Source organism: Mirounga leonina, unplaced genomic scaffold (genome assembly GCF_011800145.1).
Source record: "Mirounga leonina isolate KUSES-001 unplaced genomic scaffold, KU_Mleo_1.0 Mir_177, whole genome shotgun sequence".
Lineage (NCBI taxonomy): Eukaryota > Metazoa > Chordata > Mammalia > Carnivora > Phocidae > Mirounga > Mirounga leonina.
In genome coordinates this window covers 5418740-5440317 of record NW_023270459.1, presented here as the reverse complement: position 1 = coordinate 5440317, position 21578 = coordinate 5418740, and the positions used below count along the sequence as shown (strand labels likewise).

General features: G+C 42.4%; 1 protein-coding gene across 4 annotated transcripts in view; it reads left to right on the top strand.

Annotated features, from left to right (window-relative positions):
• Positions 1–7349: 7349 nt before the first annotated feature.
• The window catches only part of LSM14A (LSM14A mRNA processing body assembly factor), a 56563-nt gene continuing 42334 nt past the window's right edge, over positions 7350–21578 (top strand). For 2 of the 4 annotated variants that reach the window (XM_035023489.1, XM_035023488.1), the window contains exon 1: positions 7354–7638. In XM_035023489.1, the coding sequence (XP_034879380.1) occupies positions 7518–7638 (121 nt within the window). In that variant the 5' untranslated portion in view covers positions 7354–7517. Of the gene's footprint in view, positions 7639–21578 lie in introns of all 4 variants that reach the window. The other 2 variants (XM_035023490.1, XM_035023491.1) reach the window with 2 other exon arrangements.

Here is a 21578-nt window from a genome sequence, read left to right as displayed (position 1 = left end):
GGCTGCACATAGAACAAGACACCACCCGGACATAAGGGGCCCACCTGACAATGCATGCAGCCTCGGTCCCGCACGACAGAAATAAAGGCAACTCGGGAATGGAAAAGAAGTTTAAAATACCTCTAAGTACTACCCCCGTGAGAGAAACCTTCATTTAACATAGCTAGAAATTAAGATAATGTCTAAAATGGATGAATCAAGACCTGGTGATGTAAGCATATTATTTAGAGAAACCACCAAGAGAAACAGCCGAATGAGTTAAAAGGGGTTGGCCTCCATGGGACCATGGCGGGGGAGAGGTAGGCTGGGAATAATTGCTATCCAATATAAGCCCTTCTGCATGATTTGATGGTTTAACCTTATGCATGTATTAGCAGCACTTTGATTTTTTTTTTTAATTTTTTTTTTAAAGAAAATGCCTGGAAGGTTTTGTTTTTGTGTTTTTTGTTTTTTGTTTTTTTTTCTCGTGTAGCGTTGTTTCATTCTGGAATTTTCCAATTAAGCTTTTGGCTAAACACATACATATGATAATGATAATTATTCAAGAATCGGGAGGTTTGTAAAAACGTTGTGTGCCATTAGAGTAATCAAGCTCAGCTCTAACACATCTTGGCTTTTCAGGATAATTAGACCACACTGGAGGCCCAGATGGGGTGAATGAGAAAGCCATGGGTGTCTGCCACATAGTAACAAGAAAACATCACCCAGAACTACTCAACTGGCAATTGAAATTTGCATGTTAGCTTAGTACACAACAAGAAATGAATAAAAAATGCCTGCATTTGAGGCAAAACATTTCACTTTAAAAACCAAACATAGAACATAGGTGTGATAACGAAGCTCCTACACAACTCATTTTAAGCCCTCAAGCATTAAAATAGAATCTGTAGGGCGCCTGGGTGGCTCAGTTGGTTAAGCGACTGCCTTCGGCTCAGGTCATGATCCTGGAGTCCCGGGATCGAGTCCCGCATCGGGCTCCCTGCTCGGCGGGGAGTCTGCTTCTCCCTCTGGCCCTCCTCCCTCTCGTGCTCTCTGTCTCTCATTCTCTCTCTCTCTCAAATAAATAAATAAATAAAATATTTTTAAAAAATTAAAAAAATAGAATCTGTAAAGCTAGAAGTGGTTCCTCCATATCTCCTATTTTTTAAAAAGGTCACCTTCTACTGTGAGCGTCTTTCTTGAAAATTCACAAAACACCAAAAAATCGTGTGTCTATCAATTCACCCGACAGAGATGTTCTGCATGTCTGCACAAGTTCCTGAGTTGGTACTAAGAATGCAGAGGTGACAAGGCATATACAGTCCCTGCTATCAGCACAACTTACTGACCCGGGTAGAAAATGGATACAGAACTAGGCAATTCACCTCAACGTGATTAGCTCAACAGCAGAATTAGCACAGGTTGGATAGGATCACATGGACCGAGCAACTGTCTCGGACAGCCGCTCTCGGGACAGCAGTGAGAAGGCCCTGGGACTGGTATCTAGACAAGGAGTCTCAGGGAAAAGACTTCAGAGGGAGAAGAATCCCAGAGAAGTCTAATGTGACTCCCCGAACCGAGGGACGAAGGCTGGAGGGTAGAGACAATGAAAGAGGACTTTAACTGCCTCCAATTTTGACCTCAAACTTTCTAGTTGGTTCTTCTTTCCAGCCTGTCCCTTGGCTCAGGTGGAAGACCCTATGGGCAAAGCATCCCGTGCTGGGAACCAAAACTACCCCCTCAAGCAATAATGACTGTCCTGAGCCAGTAGACCCTGCCCAGGACTGTCTTTAAGATAGTGATCCATTTGGGCGCCTGGGTGGCTCAGTTGGTTAAGCGACTGCCTTCGGCTCAGGTCATGATCCTGGAGTCCCGGGATCGAGTCCTGCATCGGGCTCCCTGCTCGGCAGGGAGTCTGCTTCTCCCTCTCCCGCTCCCCCCTCTTGTGCTCTCTCTCACTCTCTCTCTCAAATAAATAAATAAAATCTTTAAAAAAAAAAAAAAGATAGTGATCCATTTGAGCTTCACTGCCTACCTGCTCACACCCACCCACCTTTGTCCCACATTTTCCTAATAAACCTGGGAGTATTTTCTGCACTTTGGAGATAATCTTTGAGACACTAGTCTGCTGTCTTCCCCGAGGTTGGCCTCACTGAAGTAAAGTCCTTTCTCGTTTCCCCACCACCCATCTCGTGCCTTTGGATTTCATCAGTGGTGAGTGGCCAAACCTGGTCTGTTTGAGACACCACCACCCCCCCACCCGCCCACCAGGGATTGTGCACCACCCCAACTGACTACAAGAGCAGACAGTCGAGGGGTTAGAGGTAAGACAGGAGAATTAAGCAGGAGCCAGTTCACACAACAGACCCTAGGTTATTCTAAGGTCATAGAGCTGCAAGGAGTCATTGAAGGTTTTTTGGGATAGGACTTGAGGACCAGGTCTGGCATCATAAGATTTGCATTTCAGAAAGATTTTCCTTGGATAAATTCATTAGAGACTAGTTTCTATTATTTTGCTTACTTTCCAGTCACACACACTTCTTACCCATTTCTGTCGTTTGTTGTTAAGGTCGTTGGACAGATATTTGAGTAGTGGTAAGATTAATAATATAACTAGGGGAGCCTGAGTGGCTCAGTCGGGTAAGAGTCTGACTCTTGATCTTGGTTCAGGTCATGATCTCAGGGTCATGAGGTCGAGCCCTGCCTCAGGCTCCTCGTTGGGCATGGAGTCCACTGGAGATTCTCTCTCTCGAAATAAATAAATAAAAATATTTTTTAAAAAAGATTAATGTAACTAATTACAGAGTGCTATTAAGTTTACAAAGCAGTTTATGCACTCTCATGGCAGGTACTTAGGAGGCAAATGGTATAGACTGAGATTTCCAGGTATCACCACTCTTCCACCTTGTGTCCACGGAAGATACTGATAACCAATCATGGCACAAAGTCCTGATGGTTTCAGACACATCCTCAGAATTGTCAACACGAATCTCCTGGCAGGCAGTGCCATCTACTTGAGTTGTCCTCTGATGAAAAATTCGATCTGCCATCCTAGAATGAGGTAAAGCACATCCATTATAGAAGCATATGGATGAGGTTGAAATTCATGATTTCCCATCTTAGTGTTGGATCTAAGTTACTTGATATCCCTGAGCCTCAGTTTCCCCATCTAAAAATAAAAATAAGAAGGGCACCTGGGTGGCTCAGTTGGTTGAGCGGCCAACTCTTGATTTCAGCTCAGGTCATGATCTCAGGGTAGTGAGATGGAGCCCTGACTCAAGCTCAGGACTCAGCAGGGAGTCTGCTTGAGGATTCTCTCTCTCCCTCTCCCTCTGCCCCTCCCCCCTCTCAATCTCAATAAATAAATCTTTTTAAAAAATTAGAAATAAAAACATGTTATTCAGAGCTACTATTAATTAAAAGGCAGCAAATAGGCGCACCTGGGTAGCTCAGTCAGTCAAGCGCCTGACTTTGGCTCCGGTCATGATCTCAGGGTCCTGGGATTGATCCCTGAGTTGGGGAGGGGGGGGTCCCTGCTCAGCGGGGAGTCTGCTTGTTCCTCTGCCTCTCCCCCTGCTCGTGCTATCTCATGCTCTCTCGCTCTCTCTCCAATGAATAAAATCTTTTCAAAAAGATAAAAATAAAAGGCAGCAAAAAATGAAATTGTATCATCTGTGCATTTACTTACGGAAATTTAATGATGATGCTCTGAAAAGAGAGAGGGAGAGGGACAGAAATCAGTCACAATTCCACATAATGTACTGGCACCGCAGACCAAACATGGGACCATCAATTAGTCTCAGTTTTAATGTGTATCTCATAGAATGAGCATCTCACTGCACAGAGAGTGGTTCTTTGAAGGGACATATTTTCCAAAAACATAAGCCTTAAATGCAAGCCAACAATGTCATGTTACTTAACTGAAAGGCTAGCAGTCTATCCCAACTCTACTAGAAGAAAAACTGACTGGGAGGGCCTCTCTAAGGATAAAATGGACATATGCCTAATGGATATATATAACCAAAAAAAATCTCCCCAATTCCACTTCCAATTAGATTGAAAAGGTCACAGCAGACAATCACTTCCCCTGTAATAATGGGGGGGGGGGGAAGGAATGGGTAAAGTAAAATATGTTTCTTTTTACAGATATCACAAAGTAGTCTAAAGGAACTAAATTCTGGAGAAGGGGGACAAGACTTCATAGATGAGAAGAGATTAGTGGCTACCGGGGGCATTTACCACATCTGGGCATGGGCAGGCAAATAACGGGGCCTGCCACAGTCAGAGGGCTCTGCTTGGCGAAGAAGAAACTACTAATACTTTAAACATTTCTGTGGGGTAAAGCAACAGATAAGAATAGATGAAAATTCAAAACACAGAGCTAGTCTTCCTCTTTGGTTAAATGGGTGGCAGTGCAGAAGGCTGGGGCCTGAACTGAAAGACATCATCATCTCCTGATGCTTGGGTCCAGGTCCTACTAGAAGGGGAAGCCTGTAGGACACATAAATCATATCTTGCCCTAAAGGCATTTGAAGCCCAGGTGAACTTGTTATACTGTGATTTATAATACATATTTGGTCTTCATCCTGTTTCTGGAACAGAGCTCCTAAAACACTTGGAATTTCCTAAGTAATGATAGTGATAAAGGTGTCTTCTTGTATGTAAATGAGGTAACTTCTAGAAAGCGCCTAAGAATGGAGGCTGGTTGCCAGTGCAGCGGACCTGGTAATTACAGGGTTAGACCTCTCAGTGCCACCCTCCCATTCTCTACCCCCCACTCCGTTGCCTCCAGGGAGGCAAGAGAGTCTGGAGATTGAATCAATGGCCAATGGCCAATGAGTTAACCAACCATGTCTGCGTAATGAAGCTTCCATAATAACCCAAAAGGATGGGGTTTTGAGAGTTTCCAGGTTGGTGAAGATGCAGAGATGCAGGGAGGGCAGCATGCCTAGAGAGGGCATGAAAGCTCCAGGCCCCTTTCCATATACCTTGCCCTGTGCATCTCTTCCATCTGGCTATTCCTGGGTTATATCCTTTTATGATAAACCAGTGATCTAGTAAGTAAAATGTTTCTCTAGTTCTGTGAGTCACTCTAGCAAATGAATTGAACCCAAGAAAGGGGGTTGTGGGAACCTCTGATTAATAGCCAGTTGGTTAGAAGTATGGTAACAACCTGGACTTGTGACTGAGTCTGAAGTCCAAGGGGGCTGGGGGTTCATTGGAACCCCCAATCTGTAGCTGGTTGGTTGGAAGCACAGGTGATAACCTGGGCTTGTGATTGGCATCTGAAAGGGGGGCAGTCTTGTAGGACCTCAACCTCAACCTATGGGATCTGATGCTATCTCTATGTAGATAGTGTCAGAATTGAGTTGAATTGTAGGACACCCCAGCTGGTGTCCAAGAATCGCTTGTTGTTATGGAACTCCCTATATGCACATTGGAATTGGGATCTTGTGGCTCTTAAGCAGGGGAGCAACATGGGATTTGGGTTTTTGGAAGCCATGGTAAATGAAACATGTCACAGTTCTCAACTGTTTCCTAGCACACAAGGTGGAGATTCATATACATAATAGACTATGGGCTATCACACTGATCAGCTACAATTATGCATGGTTCCTGGTGCCATAGGGTGCGGGAAACCATGAGTCGCAAGACATTAACTAGAAGCAACAAGTTTGGTGATCCATGGAGTGTAGCTAGAGGAGTACTCTTGGTTTCAGTATTGGATACCTGGTTCAGTCCTGGGGCCAGTGATGCGAATGAGGAGCATGATAAAGGGCAGGTTTATTTGGGGAAAGGAAGGGTACAGATGCAGATAATTTTGAACATGTTAGGTTGGAAGTGCCTGTGAGACACACCCCAAACAAGTGCATCTAGAAAGTACATAGTTTGTGTGACATGGGAGTCAGGAGATCCGGAAGGAAGATTTAAATCTGGGAATCATCAGCTTTGAGATGGAAAAGGATGAGCTCAGGAAGCATGAGAAGCTAAGCTAGGTTCCAGGCCTGGAAGGGAAAGGAATGAACACGAGTAAGAGCTCAATTCCCTGTCAGGAAGCCGGTACTGAAGCAGGTTATCTCATAGCCCTCCTTTGAAGCCATTGTGCACCAGGCTCAACACAACCTCTAGTCTTCTTTCCTGCTTCCTGCTCTCCGCGTTGCCGCGCTTCTGGGTGAAGAAAGGGCGGCTAAAACAGAATGGTGAAATGAGGCAACAAGGGGCTAAATCATACATGTTTTTATAAGCCTAAGTAAAGAGTCTGGCTTTCACTCGGTGTGACAAAGGATCACTGGGGAGAGGAGTATTGAGTAGAGGAAGGATGTGATTTGACTTAGATTTTGGCAAGATCCCTCTGGCTGCTGTGTGGAGAATTAACTACTTGGGGCAAGAACAGAGGTAGAGGGACCTTTTAGGAGGCAATTGTGGTAACCCTGGGCAGGGTAAGTGGGGTTTGTTGTAGAGGGGTAGGGATGGAGATGGTGAGAAGTGATCAGATTCAGTTTATATTTTATAGCTGGAAAGGACAGGATTTGCAATCAGAACAGATTTCGGGGTGAGAGAGAAGTCAAGGATGACTCCAAGGATGAGCAGTCGAATAAATGGTACCAGTTACCTCAGTGGTGAATAGTGGGCAAAGGTTAATTTTAGAGGGAAAATAGGGAGCATTGCTTTGGAGACACAAAGTTAATTAGATGCCGATTAGACATCCCACTAGAGAGGCTGAGGAGACTATGGCTTGTATGAATCCAGAGTTCACAGAATTGATCACGGCAGCAGACAAATGCTTGGGATTGGTCTGTGTAGAGTGGCACTGAAAGCCACGAGTCTAGACGAGACCATCTCAAAAGTGCTGGACAGAGTCCCAGCTCCAGCAGCTGCGAAGGGGAGTAGAGGAGGGGACTTGGTTGGGTTATGGGATGCTGTAATGGGGTCTTGGGAGCTTCAAGAGGGGCACAGTAGCCTCAAAGGGGAAAGGACCGGGTCTTAAAAGGGCTCGCCAGGAGCTCACAGGCGGATGGGCCACTTTCCAGGCTGAGAGATCCGCATTAGCAGACACGGGACGCAAGACAAAATACGACGGGTCCGGAAATGGCGGAGGCCGCAGGTGAGGTCAAGAGGGCCGCGCGCGCCTCCACTCCAGCCCACCGTGTCCTGGCGACACAAGGTACTCCGCCTCTCCCTGAATCGCCTCTCAAGCGGCGCGACCACCGCCGCCCTGAACCAGGCCAAGCAGCACCGACGGGACTACGGCGACCGCCGGGGAAGGCTGAGCCGCCCGCAGCCGGCCGAGTCTCGCGAGAGCGCGGCCTCGCCAGCCCAGCATGCCCCGCGCCGCCGCCGCCGCTGCCGCCGCCGCCGCCGCGCCGCGGCTTGAGGGCGGGAGGCTGGGGGAGGGTAGCGGAGCCGGCGCCGCCGCCATGTTGGGTCTGAGGCGGCTGCTGTAGGCGCCGACGGAGCGAGCGGGCTTGCGGAGCGGCGACAGCGGCGTGGGATCTGCCTCTCTGCGAGCGGCCCGGAGCGGCGGCGGCGGCGGCGCCATGAGCGGGGGCACCCCTTACATCGGCAGCAAGATCAGCCTTATCTCCAAGGCGGAGATCCGCTACGAGGGCATCCTCTACACCATCGACACCGAGAACTCCACCGTAGCCCTCGCCAAAGGTACGCCGGGGCGGGCCTCGGGGTGGGGTGCTGCGCGCGGCTCTCGGCCCGCGGCCTCCTCGCTCCCTCCTTGCCCCCGCCGTGGTCCTCCCGGAGGCCGCTCCCTTCCCTCCCTCCGGGCTCGGGCGTCGCGGGCCGGGCCGCGGCCTCCCCTGGGCTTCCTGGCTTCTACCCCGAAGGTCCGCGCCTTCAATCCGGGAACTACAGGACCGAGAGCGGGGCGGGCGGGGCGGCCCGGCCCTGAAGTCCGAGGACGGGCCGGAGAACACGGAGAGACGTGTCTTCCAACTCCGAAATTCGGGGGTTCTGTCGTCTTGCCACAAAACAAAGCCTGAGTATTCAAAGAATTTTTCCGCCTAGCTCGAGTTTAGTGATTTGTTGATTCTGAGGCACCTATTTCCTCACGTTCTTAATTTCGATTCGTTGCGGTATTCATCAGGTGAACTGTTAAGTAATGTGCCAAAACTTTGGGTTTGCCCAGCGACGCAGACGGTCTCCAGATGCCACCGGGTACCATCGAGCAGATCGCATCCCACTTGTCTCCTACGTGGTATTTACCTGTTAAACCGGAATCCTCAAAGACTGTTGTGCAACCATCTCTTTAGAAACGCTTGCCCTTCTCGCATCGACCCTGTTTCTGGAAAGCCGGTGGGGAGGGGGGGTCAAGCTTGATCCAGGAGCCTTGTTCCGAAGGCAGATCTGAGGAGTCGGTGGGCGCTGACCGGTCGCTGTGGAGGCTCCCTGGGATGGCGAGTTCTGGGCGTTGAGGAGGAAAGTGTCGTACGCGTAGTATTTCATTAAGCGTCGCACAGTCTGAGTGGGTTTTGTTTCCGTTCACACGTGCTGTGCCTTAGCTCCGCCAGAAAACCAGGAAGAAAATAAACTTTAGCTCCTGCTCTTAAAACAAATCTCCCAAGTTTGAAATGCTTAGGAGAGGGTGGCGAGATAACGAAGGTGGCTTTCCAGTACATCTAGTAGAATTATGGAATGAATACCGGCGTAGAGACAGAGGTTCAGGGCTAGGAAGAAATTTTCTAAATCTGTAAAAAGAAAAATTTAATCTATAACTAGTAGGAGAGTCATTTCACAGTATCACACAAGTATTTAGTGACATTTTTGGGGTCCTTTTTATTTATTTTTTTTTTTTAAGATTTTATTATGATAGAGAGCACAAGCGGGGGGGAGCGGCAAGCAGGCAGAGAGAGGGGGAGTAGACTCTGCTGAGCTAGGAGCCCCATGCGGGGCTCGATCCCAGGATCCTGGGATCATAACCTGAGCCGAAGGCAGACGCTTAACCGACTGAGCCACCCAGGCGCCCCTTGGGGTCCTTTTTAATGACACTCGTGTTGGGACAAATTTTATACCCGAGTAAGGAGTCTTAATTTTATTATTTTTTTTAAATCTTCGCTTCTTTTCCACTCCCACCTCATGGATATTTAGCTGTATAGTGTCTTAGTTTTGATGGCTTTATGAAATTATTAAAAATCTTTGAATGTATCATTTTATATAAGAAAACAAAAAGTCTGTATTGTTAATGAGCCACATTTAAAAAAAATCCTTTTCAGCTTCTAGAGTCAATAAACTGCAGTTTTATTAGTCTGTAATAGTTCAGTTCATATGCCAATTTGTTCCTTGTATCATGACTTGATAAATATAGCAATGAAAATATTTTTTTAAATCATTGAATGTATATCCGTACTTATGGCTGTGATAATTAATCTCACATACATAATATATGCTTTTCTTAAGCAGTAGGAGTTATTTAATATGTAACAGAGGTTTGGGAATCCAATTGTATTTGCAAAAACTGAAGTTACAAATTTTGGTAGCTTATTCTACTTAGCAGTATCTAATCTAAAACTCCTACATAGCTATCCAGTCAACACTGGGCACTTCAAATTTCAGAATTAGAAGTGGGGTATTTGGTCTTAAAATTTTAGAATTTATATGACTTGTGAAGTAATTTGCTTTCTGATATTCCACCTTTTTCAAAATTTGGAGGAAGAATGGCACTCTAACAGATTAAAGCCAAAGTTTGTTTATGGAGTTTAGAATACAATGTGTATTTGCATTTAGAGATCCCTGTTATCTTTGTGAACTATCATTTGAGTTAATCTCTTCAAATGACATTCTTAGAATTCTCTTTTGGAAGTTAATTTTTTTCCCCTCTGGGAAGAGTTTTTTTTTCCCCCCTTTTATTGTGAAATACCCCACATGTTGAAAAGATACATAGATAAGAATGAAGTATTTTTAAACAGAGATCCTTGTAACTACCACCCTGGGCAAGACAGACATTGCCAGCATCCCAGAATCCTCCCATTCCCTGCATCTTCCCATCACCACTACTACCCACTTAAGCTGGATATAAACATTATTTAACATTTATAGTCTTATCACTTAAGTTTACATCCCTAAATAATAGAGTTTACATTTGTCCTTTTTTGAACTCTATATAAATGGAATCATCTTGTATATATTTGATTTTGTTTTGTTGTGGCATATTATTTCATCAGGCATATAACAAGTTTATTCTGCATTTGTTTTTAATATTCTACAGTTAATGTTTAAGTTGTTTACAGTTTTTGCTATTGTGAACAGTGCCTTTATGAACATTTGTGTTTAAGTGCACTGATGCCTGTTTGTGTACTTTTCTTGAGGGTGTATATTTGAATTGAAGGATCGTGGGGAAGGTGTGTCTTTATTAGGTAATGCCAAGCAGTTTCGTTGTTGTTGTTTCCTAGTTTTTATTTCAGTTATTGGTATATGAGAGTTCTAGTTCCACATCCCTTACCAACAATAATACTTAGTACCAGATATTTTAATTCTGTCCAGTCTGGTGAGTGTGATTGTGCCTGGCTTTAAACTTCCTGATTACTAATGAGCTGAACACTTTTTCATATCCTAGTCATTTGGATTTCACCTTTCATGAAATGCCTTTGAAATCTTTTGCCCATTTTACTACTGAAATATGGGTCTTTTTCTAGAGTTCAGTATTCTGAGTACGAATCCTTTGCTGGGTATATCTGTTGCAAACATCTTTTTCCATTTAATGGTTTCTTTTGGTGAACAGAAGTTCATTTTAATGTAGGCATGTTTATGGCTAGTGTTTCTTTTTTTTTTTTTTTTAAGGAATTTTCCCGTACCCCAAGGTCATGAAGATACTTTGATTACTTTTTCAGAACTTTTTTGTTTTCCCTTTTCACTTAAATTTAGTAAGGGATTCACTTGGTTTACATGATCCAGATTAAAATTTAGGTCCTTTGCTTGAATGTTACTTAAAATTTAAATTCATGTGGAACTATACAGTGCTCTTAAAATTTTGGATTAGTTATATTTGATATGGCATATAGTTATGGTGACCATAAGGCCTGGTTTACCCTGGTGGAAGGTCCTTGTTTGTGCCTGTTGTTGTGGCATAATTATTAAAACATCCCTTTTCGGGCGCTTGGGTGGCTCAGTCGTTAAGCGTCTGCCTTCAGCTCAGGTCATGATCCCAGGGTCCTGGGATCGAGTCCTGCGTCAGGGAGCCCACTTCTCCCTCTCCTTCCTGCTTGTGCTCTCTCTTGCTATATATGTCTATCTCTCAAATAAATAAAACCTTTTTTTAAAAATTAAAAAAACCTTAAAAAAATAAAAATAAAGCATCCCTTTTCTCTCTTGAAAATGTTCCAGTTTGGGTAATAAATTGTATGATCACACTAAATATAATCAAAAGCCCAGTCCCAGAGGTAGTAACTAACTGGGTGATGTCCTTTATTTTCTGCTAGAGATTTCACAGACTAGCTCTAGCTCTATAAAGGTAACATTGAAGTAAGTTTGATGGGCTTTGATACACAGAATCTTCTATATGAATGTCAAGGAGTCTTAAAGGCAACCTGGTAAGAGACTGATGTCAGTCTATGAAGTATGTTAATAGATCATTTGGTCTGTAGTTTGTCTCTTGGAGTCTTTGTCACAGCTCTCAGTTTATTTTCTTCCTAACACTGATTATGACCTGCATGTAATCTTCTTTGCTCATTTGCACGTGTTTATGTCACCTTCCCTCCCCCCATAGAGTCTGAGCTCCTGGGAGAACGAATGTTTATTTAATGAATAAATGGAAATGATTTAACATTTTAGTTTTAGTTTATTAATCTTGTAGAAATCTCTTGGGGGAATCTCCAAATAGTACTTTCCATGTTCACAATTGTATATCTCTTTAAAATTGAAATGCTTAAGATACGTTGCCCCCCACCCCGCCCCCAATAGTGAGAGATTTTGGAGAACAAGAATGCAGGAGGATAAAATCTTACAACAAAACTGACATTGTTAGGGAGATGGAGTTTTTACCTTATGACTCAAGCTCAGTTATAATTTTCATTTAAAATTTAAGGGAAGAATTAGTTCAGGATGTTTGAGGGAATTGGAGGTGGTGGCATGCATGAATAGTTTGTAGAATATTTCCGATTACTGTATATTCAAACCTATGTCTGTGAATATGATGCCCAAGCACATACTAGAGCCTGGATACCAAGAGATTGCCCACAGAATGGAAGTTGCACGAATGCAGAGTTTTTGTCTCATTCACTGCTCTATCCTTGGTGCCTAGAACAGTGCCTTGACATAGCAAGCCCCCGGTAAATATTTGAATAAATGAAAGGATAGTTGTAGTTATCAAAGATTTCTAATTATGGGAATTTCAAAGTTGGAGAAAGTACATATTTCCCATAAGTGTTATGTTTGTAGATTTCTACAATATTTAAATAAAATGGGCTAAAATGAGTGAAATTCTTATGTAATATATATTAAGTTAGCTATACCGGGATAATTCACCACTCAAATGAAAACCAGGTTGCCACTGCATTAGGAGAAGAGACTTTGTGAAGAAGAATGATTAATAAGCCAGCTGCTTTTAAAATGATTTGTCCTTAAAATCAAGGCATTCGTAGAGGACTATCAAAGCTGGTCATGGATTATTTACTTAAGTCAGCTGCTAAGTCCTGCCCATTGGTATATTAGCCACTTCTTGATTGTTAATTAGCCACATACTCATAAACTCCATTGAGTGAGTAAGAGAGCTTTGTAGGATGAATGAAATTCCTGTGAAGTGCTTTATTGTTTATTTGTGTTCTCACATGAGTTGGGGACCTAATCTAGCAGTTCACACAATCACTACCTAGAATGTCAAAGATCTGGTAACACTTCAAGCTGCAGTTTCTTTTGGTTGCCCTGTTTAGTGAGGTTGCCAGAACTTGGAGCCTTGGAAACAGTTTATTGTTGCTATACAGTCCACAGAAATATTTAGTAATTTGGGGAGTCTGAAGTCAGTGCCAGAAACTAACTACATTTTCCAGTGGAGTAAGATAAGCTGTGGCTTTCTGAATCAGAAGTAGAGAAAACAGCATAAAGCCTGAAGAAAATAATAGAAGGAAGGAAATAGGAAGAGTAAAGAAATTTTATCTGTGCTTGACACATAGCAAGAGTTTTATAGTGTTTATAACTCAGTGCCAAAGTAATAATACCAGTAACTGCAGATGGTTTAACTTGAGTTTACTACTCCATGGTAGAAGATGCCCTCTACTGGAACAATTTACCTTTTTATTTCTTTATGCTTTACATTAAGAGAGAGGCACATGTGTGCACGTGGGGGAGGGGCAGAGGGAGGGAGGTTAAGCCGGCTCTAAGCTCCTGGAGCCCGACCACGGGACTTGATCTCACAACCCTGCGATCATGACCTGAGTGGAAATCAAGAGTCCAACAATTAACTGACTGAGCCACCCAGGCATCCCTGAAGTAATACTTTAATTAGCCATATTAAAATCTAGATATCATTGAAGTAAGTTTTTTAATGTTTAAAGTGTGAGTTAGTTTGTAAAATATTTTATTCACGGGGATGTTATTCTAGTTTTGTGTTTTTGGTTTTTTTTTAAGATTTAGTTATTTATTTGGGGTGGGGGGCAGAGGGAGAGGGAGAATGAGAGAGAATAGAATCTCACGCAGACTCCCTGCGGGGCTCGATCTCAACCCTGAGATCATGACTTGAGCGGAAATCAAGAGTCCAACGCTTAACCGACTTAGCCACCCAGGTACTCCTCTTATTCTAGTTTTGTGGGGTGTTTATTTCTCAAAGAAAATGTGGCCCAAAAGGCCATTTGGAATGCTTAGTAGCTCTTTGGTCTTGGAGATGTTATTTAACCCCTAGTTTTAACTTGTTTGTTTTTTCTTTTAAGTTTTTTTTTTTTTTTTAATTTATTTATTTGACAGAGAGAGACACAGCGAGAGAGGGAACACAAGCAGGGGGAGCAGGAGAGGAAGAAGCAGGCTTCCCGCCAAGCAGGGAGCCCAATGCGGGGCTCAGTCCCAAGACCCTGGGATCATGACCTGAGCCGAAGGCAGACACTTAACGACTGAGCCACCCAGGCATCCCTTAACTTGTTCTTTTAACTACAGATAATAGTGCCCATCATTCAGTCATTCTGAGAATTAAATGAGGTAGTATCAAAAGTGACTAGTTTATTGTAGGTGCTTAATAGAGAGTAACTCATTGTTTTTTCCAGCCGCCATCTCCATCTCTGTCTCTCTAGACCTGAACTCCGTAAGTCATTCAGACCTACTGTAATCTACAGTCTGTTGAACTTACTACCTTTCACTGTTCCACATCCCCCTCATGGCTTTACTCCCCTCTTTATCCTGTTTAAATTCCATGAGCAGTTACAATCAGTACTTACCATAACCCCTCTGCACTTCTGCTTTCTTGTACAAGCTTAGAGAAACCACAGTCCTGATTATATCAACACAGACATGCTGACCAGTTTTACTCTAAATTTACCTTCACTAACCTCATCAGTCATGGTTACTTTCCTGTAGTCATACTGTATTTCCATAGTCTACTCATTCCATTTTTTTGCATGAATCTTTCATTCCTTCTGTTTTCCTCCTCCAATACCTCCTACCCATCTTCACTTTCAACCTGTGGACCTTGCTTCCTATTTAATTGAGGAAAGAATAGCAAGCAGAAGAGAATTTTGATTAACTCATCCCACAACCCCACATATTCCCACTTACTCACATCTGTGCTCCACACCTCTACTTTTTCACTGGTCAGTGTAGAGAAAGTGTTCTTTCTTCTCTATCAGACCACCCTTCCCCTTATGCAATAGACTTCATTCCCTCTTGATTCGAGGTCGTTGCTTTAGCAATTCTGTACTCTGTCCTGTGAATTCAGTTTTTCCTTCTCTACGAGATCTTTCCTGTCTGTGTGGAAATATGATGCCAACTCACCCATCTTAAGAACAAGCAACAAGAAAACACTACTATTTTTTTTTAAACACTACTACTCTTAACTGTTTCTTCTATCACCCCATTTCTATCCTTCCCTTTACACCTAAATTCCTTGAAGGAACTGTCCACACCACTTACTTATATTACTTTTTGAACCCAGTTTATTTAGGTTTTTATTTGCACAGATGACAGACTTCTTACCAAGATCACCAAAGACTTCCGTGTTGCTAAATCCAGTGGTTGGTTCTTATCCTCAGTCTGCTTGACCAGTCACCAATATATGGCACAGTTGGGCTGTTCTCCTTGAAATATTTTATACATCTGACATTATCCTGGTTTTCTCTCATACCTCATTGGTTGCGTCTCAGTCTCTTTTGTTGATTCTTCAACTCTTAAACCTCCAAATGTTGGCAAGCTCAAGGTCTCATTCTCTGTTTCTGTGTGTGTGTGTGTCTTTCACTGTATCTTTTAAAAATTTATTTTACCATCTGCACTTTTCTCTTGATAATCTCGTGCAGTTCCTGGCTTTGAATACTCTCTGTACATTATTGACTCCTATCTCCAGCCTGGACCTCCTCACTTGTATACCCAACTGCCTCCTTAACACCACCACCTGGAGAAATGTCCAGTAGGTATCCACATACCTGTTTCTCCATCTAATTGAATGACAGTTCATCCTTTTAGTTGGTACGTCCAAAAACCTTTGAATCATCCTTAATTCTTCTGTTCTTCTCACACTTCATATGCATTTCTAGTCCCTATCACCTCTATTTTGAAAATACATCCAAAATTTGACCTCTTATTGCCTCTACTGCTCTACTTTGGTTTATTATCTCTCACCAGACTTCAGAGACACTCAAGCACTCGTATTTCAATGTTGGCCTCTTATTTGATTCTCTTTTCACCCCCAGTTGTGTTTTGAGTGCATCTTTACCATTTAAATAAAAAAACAAACTACATGGAATGTGTGGGTGGCAAGTTTTTTTAGTGAGCCTGTGTTTTTCTTAATTACTTGGCTGATTATATCATTCTAAATTCAGAATTTTTTTTTCAAGATTTATTTATTTGAGAGAGCGCCTGCGAGGGGTGGGGGCGAGAGGGAGAGTATCCTCAAGCAGATTCCCTGCTGGGCAGGGAGCCTGGCGCAGGGCTCGATTCCAGGACCCATGAGATAATGACCTGAGCTGAAACCGAGTTGGAAGCTTAACCAGCTGAGCCACTCAGGCACCCCAAGAATCTTTTTCTATAAAACTTTGAGGGTGTTGGTTTGTTGTATTCTAACATTCTGGCGTTGCTGATGCCAATCTGATTCTTAGTCACTTTTCTCTCCAGAAGCTTTATTCTTGGAGTTCAGAAATGTTACCACACTGATTCCTGGGTGGTTCTCTGTGGACCTTATAAATCCAAAGATTCCAAGTATCTTTAACCTAATAAATTCTCTGTCTGCCTTAGATTAGTTTCTGTTCCTCCGTTCTTCACCCATGTTTGTTTTGAATTCCTCTTGAAAGCAATATTGTGTGTGTGTATATATATATTTTTTTTTCTGTTATTTTCATCTATGTCTTTTGGTTTTATAGTCTGGGAGATTAAAATATAAAACCAACTACAAGGGGCGCCTGGGTGGCTCAGTCATTAAGCTTCTGCCTTCGGCTCAGGTCATGATCCCAGGGTCCTGGGATCGAGTCCCGCATCGGGTTCCCTGCTTGGCGGGAAGCCTGCTTCTCCCTCTCCCACTCCCCCTGTTTGTGTTCCCTCTCTCACTGTGTCTTTCTGTCAAATAAATAAAATCTTTAAAAAATAAAAAACCAACTACAAGAAAGAAATCACAACTAAAAGCAGCTTAAAGAGTAAAGATTAAATTTAGACTGCAGGTTGGACAAGATTTTACTTGCTGTTGATAAATCCATATAGCTAAAACTATATGCAAGGGACTTTTTTGTTGTTTTAGGCATAAAACCATAAAGGACAAGGTAGATTTGGAAAGGAGACAAGAGCAACAAAATACTGGAATTTGAAAAGCAAATGGATGAATTTAAATGACTTAGAAGAGTTGAGAAAGCTACAGCCTAAGTAGATAGTGGGTTAAGCCAAGAACTAACCTGATTTATACCCAGACTCCTGAAAGGCTCAGCAATTGGCATCACCAGTTGCAATGGAAACTAGAAGACTATGAAGTAATGAGGACTGAAGATGAGAGTTCAAAACTGGAGGATTAACTCAAAATTTGTTTTAATGGTGGTCAGATTTCCAATCCCCTTTTGCATTTCACACAACTGGATAGCTATTCTTCTCCAAAACTGGGACTCTCTGGAGAGGGTAAAATAGAGTTTCTGGGAAAACGTGGGCACTGTTAAGAACAGAGGTATTTCCACACTAAAAACAGCTTGGAGCAAATGGGGCATAGAAGCAGCTTGCATCTGCCTGGTGCTTATTATTTAATAAGCTATTCATTCAGGAGAATTACTGAGCACCTACTATGGCTACATGCTAGACAGTATGCTAGGTGCTAGGAAACAAAAGAGCATTAGAGACAAGATTCTTGAGAACATAGCATTTAAGATGCAGCCTGACAGATAATTACAGTTAGCCACATGAAGAGGATATCTAGGAGTAAGTGTCTGGTCCCAGGCCACAGAGAGTTTGCAGTCTATCAGGGAACAGCTAGAGCCCAAACTTTTATCCTGACCCATAACACCTTGCAGCTCACACTTAACTCTCATTCAGGTCCTCAGGTCAGTCAAGTTCCTTCAGATTTGAGGCCTTTACACAAGGTGCCTTTGAATTGGAGTTCTCTTCCCCTACTCCTTATATGGCTGTGGTTGAAGAAATGAACAGTGCAACAACAGATTAAGAAGTCACAGTGGAAAGAAAAAAATTAAGAGCTCTGGAAGGCTTAAGTGACAATGAAAATGTGTCAAATAACAAGCTCAGGCACTGTCCCCTCCCCTTTTATTTTGCTTCCACTGCTAAGTTTATCTTAATATATTCAATTTGTCATTTGAATGACAGGCTAACAAGTCTGAATTTTCTTGGTGGATTTAGGGAGCCATTGAAAGTTTTTTAGCCAATAAGGTAACATGTCAGAGTCTAGCTTTAGGAAGTTTATGCTACAGCATTGTGAAAAAACTGATTGCGGGTGAGGGGAGAGGCTGACAATAGTGATGTCAGTTGGGAGTATTTTAAGAGTTTAGGAAAGAGGAAATACAGGCCTAAACTAGTTAGGAGAGGGAAGAACCAGGTATATGAGAAATTAGGAAAGTGGGTTGGCCTTAAAAACATTGACTGGGCAAGGAACAGGGAAGAAATGAGTGATGGTACATATAGTGGTTCCTATCAACTGAAATTGGGAATGGATCAGGAGGGAATTAGGTTTATTTTTCCGTCTGCTTGAGCATCATCACCCCTGCAAAGCCTTCTCTGATTCCCGTAAGCCAAGAAATGCTAGATGTACCTTCTGTGTTCTCTTTTTGTCTTCTATTTTCTTCTTGTGCTTCATGCCTGTCTTACTATGTTTCACAACTAGACATCAACATCTTTTCCCCCTTGTGTTCATTGTACATAGCAAATTAACTATTTGTTGAACACATAAAGCATTATTGTTTCTGAAAATTTACCTGGTCTGAAAATGTGTAGTTGAACAGCGTGATATTTAATAGAAAAAGACCGTGTGATAAATGAAGACAGTATTAAAGATATTTTAATAATCTCTCAGATTAATAATGATGAGTGTAATTCAGTTTTCTTTTGCCATCCTGTGCTTTATAGAAATGTTTCAGGATCTTTCTTGTCTACAGTTTCAAAAGGGTCCTTGTAAATATGTTTAGCATTATTACTGCTGTTTTGTTGTTACTGCCTCACCATCTTAATTTTTGAATTGCTTTTTGGTTGTACAATTCTCTCTTCATGCCACTCTTCCTAAATTCTTATTCTCACAAGTCATTATTCCCTTATGCTTAGCCTGACATTCTCATGGTTGAGAAAAATACGTCAGGTAAAATCTGCAAATATTAGTAATTCAAGGGGAAGAATCTTGCATGGGGAAAGCAAGTGAAGTTGCAAATGAAAGGAGTTAATGAACTGAGCAAGGTCTCAAATCTGTAATTGTGGGAGATGACTTTAGGTTAAAAGAAATGTAAGGATCCTTCCTCCTCTGAGTGCAAGCAAGAGGGAAGAAAATGAGTGAAGATGATGAAATGTATTAATGAAAAGGACAAGATGCTTTGGGATCTTTTTAGACAAACCAGAGGTTACTTTAACCTTTAGAGTCAAAGTAATAAGGAGTTGGTTTTAAGAATGTTTGGAAGGTGAGGGGCACCTGGGTGGCTCAGTCAGTTAAACATCAGACTCTTGATTTTAGCTCAGGTCATGATCTCAGTTATGAAATCAAGCCCTGCATCGAGCTCCACACTAGGTGTGGAACCTGCTTAAGATTCTCTCCCTCCCTCTGCCTCTACCCCCTCTCTAAAAAAATAAAATAAAAATATTTAAGAATGTTTGAACAAGGGCGCCTGGGTGGCTCAGTCAGTTAAGTGTCTGCCTTCGGCTTAGGTCATGATCCCGGAGTTTCGGGATCAAGTCCCACACTGGGCTCCCGGCTCAGCAGAGAGCCTGCTTCTCCCTCTGCCCCTTACCCTGCTTATGCTCTCTCTCAAATAAATAAATCTTTAGGGAAAAAAAGAGAATGTTTGAGTGGTGAGAGGAAAGTCACCTGCATTTTGAACTCGAGGTGGAGGTGGTTTTCTGTCTTCGGATTGCCAGTGGTTGGTGTGTGATAAGTGCTGAGGAGATTGACAATATTGCAGAGAGAAGGTTGCTAGAGATGTCTGTTGGGGTGACAGGTCTGTAATTGGGTAAAGGAAAAGGTGATAGAGGCCAGAGACAGATGTTTTCACTCAGTGCAGTAATATTCCCTAACAGAAAGTAGTGTGGGTGAGGGTGAAGAAGGGGCCAAAGAGGAGAGTGCAGGTGTATAGAAAGTGAAGCTTGTGGAAGACTGATGAATCACAGACCTGTACCTCTGAAACAATACATTATATGTTTAAAAAAAAAAAAAAAGATAGTAGGAAGGGAAAAATGGAAGGGGAAATCAGAGAGGGAGACGAACCATGAGAGACTATGGACTCTGAGAAACAAACTGAGGGTTCTAGAGGGGAGGGGAGTGAGAGGATGGGTTAGCCTGGTGGTGGGTATTGAGGAGGGCACGTTCTGCATGGAGCACTGGGTGTTATACACAAACAATGAATCATGGAACAGTACATCAAAAACTAATGATTAACATAACATAACACAATATGGTGATTAACATAACATAATAAAATAAAATTTTAAAAAAAGAATTCCATTTTGATATATCTATTCTGTTTTTGAGCATCTCTGTATAACTTTATTAATGATTGTGGTATTAAATAGATGTAACTTATCACAAAAAAAAGAAAGAAAGAAAGAAAGTGAAGCTTTGTGGAGGCAGTTTTTGATGTGATACACAAGCAGTCCTGTGACCCTCCCAAGTAAAAAATCAGGAGGGTGCTTACTAAATCCTCCCATCAGGGTCTGCAACAGTACTACATTGTAGAAGAGATAGCTTTATAAAGCTACTCTTCGTATTTAAATAATTAAACCATATGTAACAGCATATTCCAAATATGCAGTATCTCAGATTTTTTCAACGATAGTTAGTGTATGATACTAGTTGTGCAACAAGAACTGTACTTATGGATAAATATCAGAAAGAGAAGAAAAATGCCAAGTGCAACTTTTCACTTTTTTTTCCCCTGGTTCGATGCTTTTGCATATATTCTGTTTTTTAAGTAATGCTGTTTTTCTATTTTCCCATCCTATTGATATCCAGTTGTTCTTTCTTTTTGATGTAGTCATTCTCCCATTTTATTCTAAGTAGGAGTATTGTATAATTTAATTCAATTCCCTTGATATTAAACAATGTTCAGTAATTTTGGAAATTGCTTACTTAATAGCTTTTTCCACTGTGGAATTTATTCAAGAAATATGCAAATGTGAGCAATATGTAAGATACAGTGTTAGATGTGAGGGAGTTGCAAAGATTATTTAGATACAGATTTTACTCCTGAAAAAAATTTTTTTTTAAGATTTATTCATTTGAGAGAAAGCAAGTGGCAGGAGGGGCAGAGGGACAGGGAGAGAATCCTCAAGCAGACTCCCAGCCGAGCTCGGAGCCCGACACGGGGCTTGATCCCACAACCCATGAGATCATGACCTGAACTGAAACCAAAAGTCAGATGCTCACCCAGCTGAGCCACCCAGGTGCCCCCCTCCTGAAGATCTTTAAATTCTAGGATGGGGCAGGTATAGACACTGTGACAGAATGCTGTCATTTTTAGAGGAAGAATGTCTTCTACCTGGAAGTATTATTGATAGAGTTGTGTGATGGTTGATTTTGTGTCATCTTGGCTGGGCCAAGTGCCCAGATTTCGTCAAATATTCTGGATGTTTCTGTGAAGATGGTTTTGAATGAGATGAATTTTTAAATCAGTAGACTTTAAGTAGATTACTCTCCATGATGTGAGTGGGTCTCATCCAATCATGTGAAGGCCTTAATAGAGCAAAGAATGACTTCCTCTGAGCAAGAAGGAATTTTGCCAGCAGACCACCTCTGGACTCAGAGTTCAGCTCTTCCCTGGGTCTCCATCCTGCCAGCCTACTCT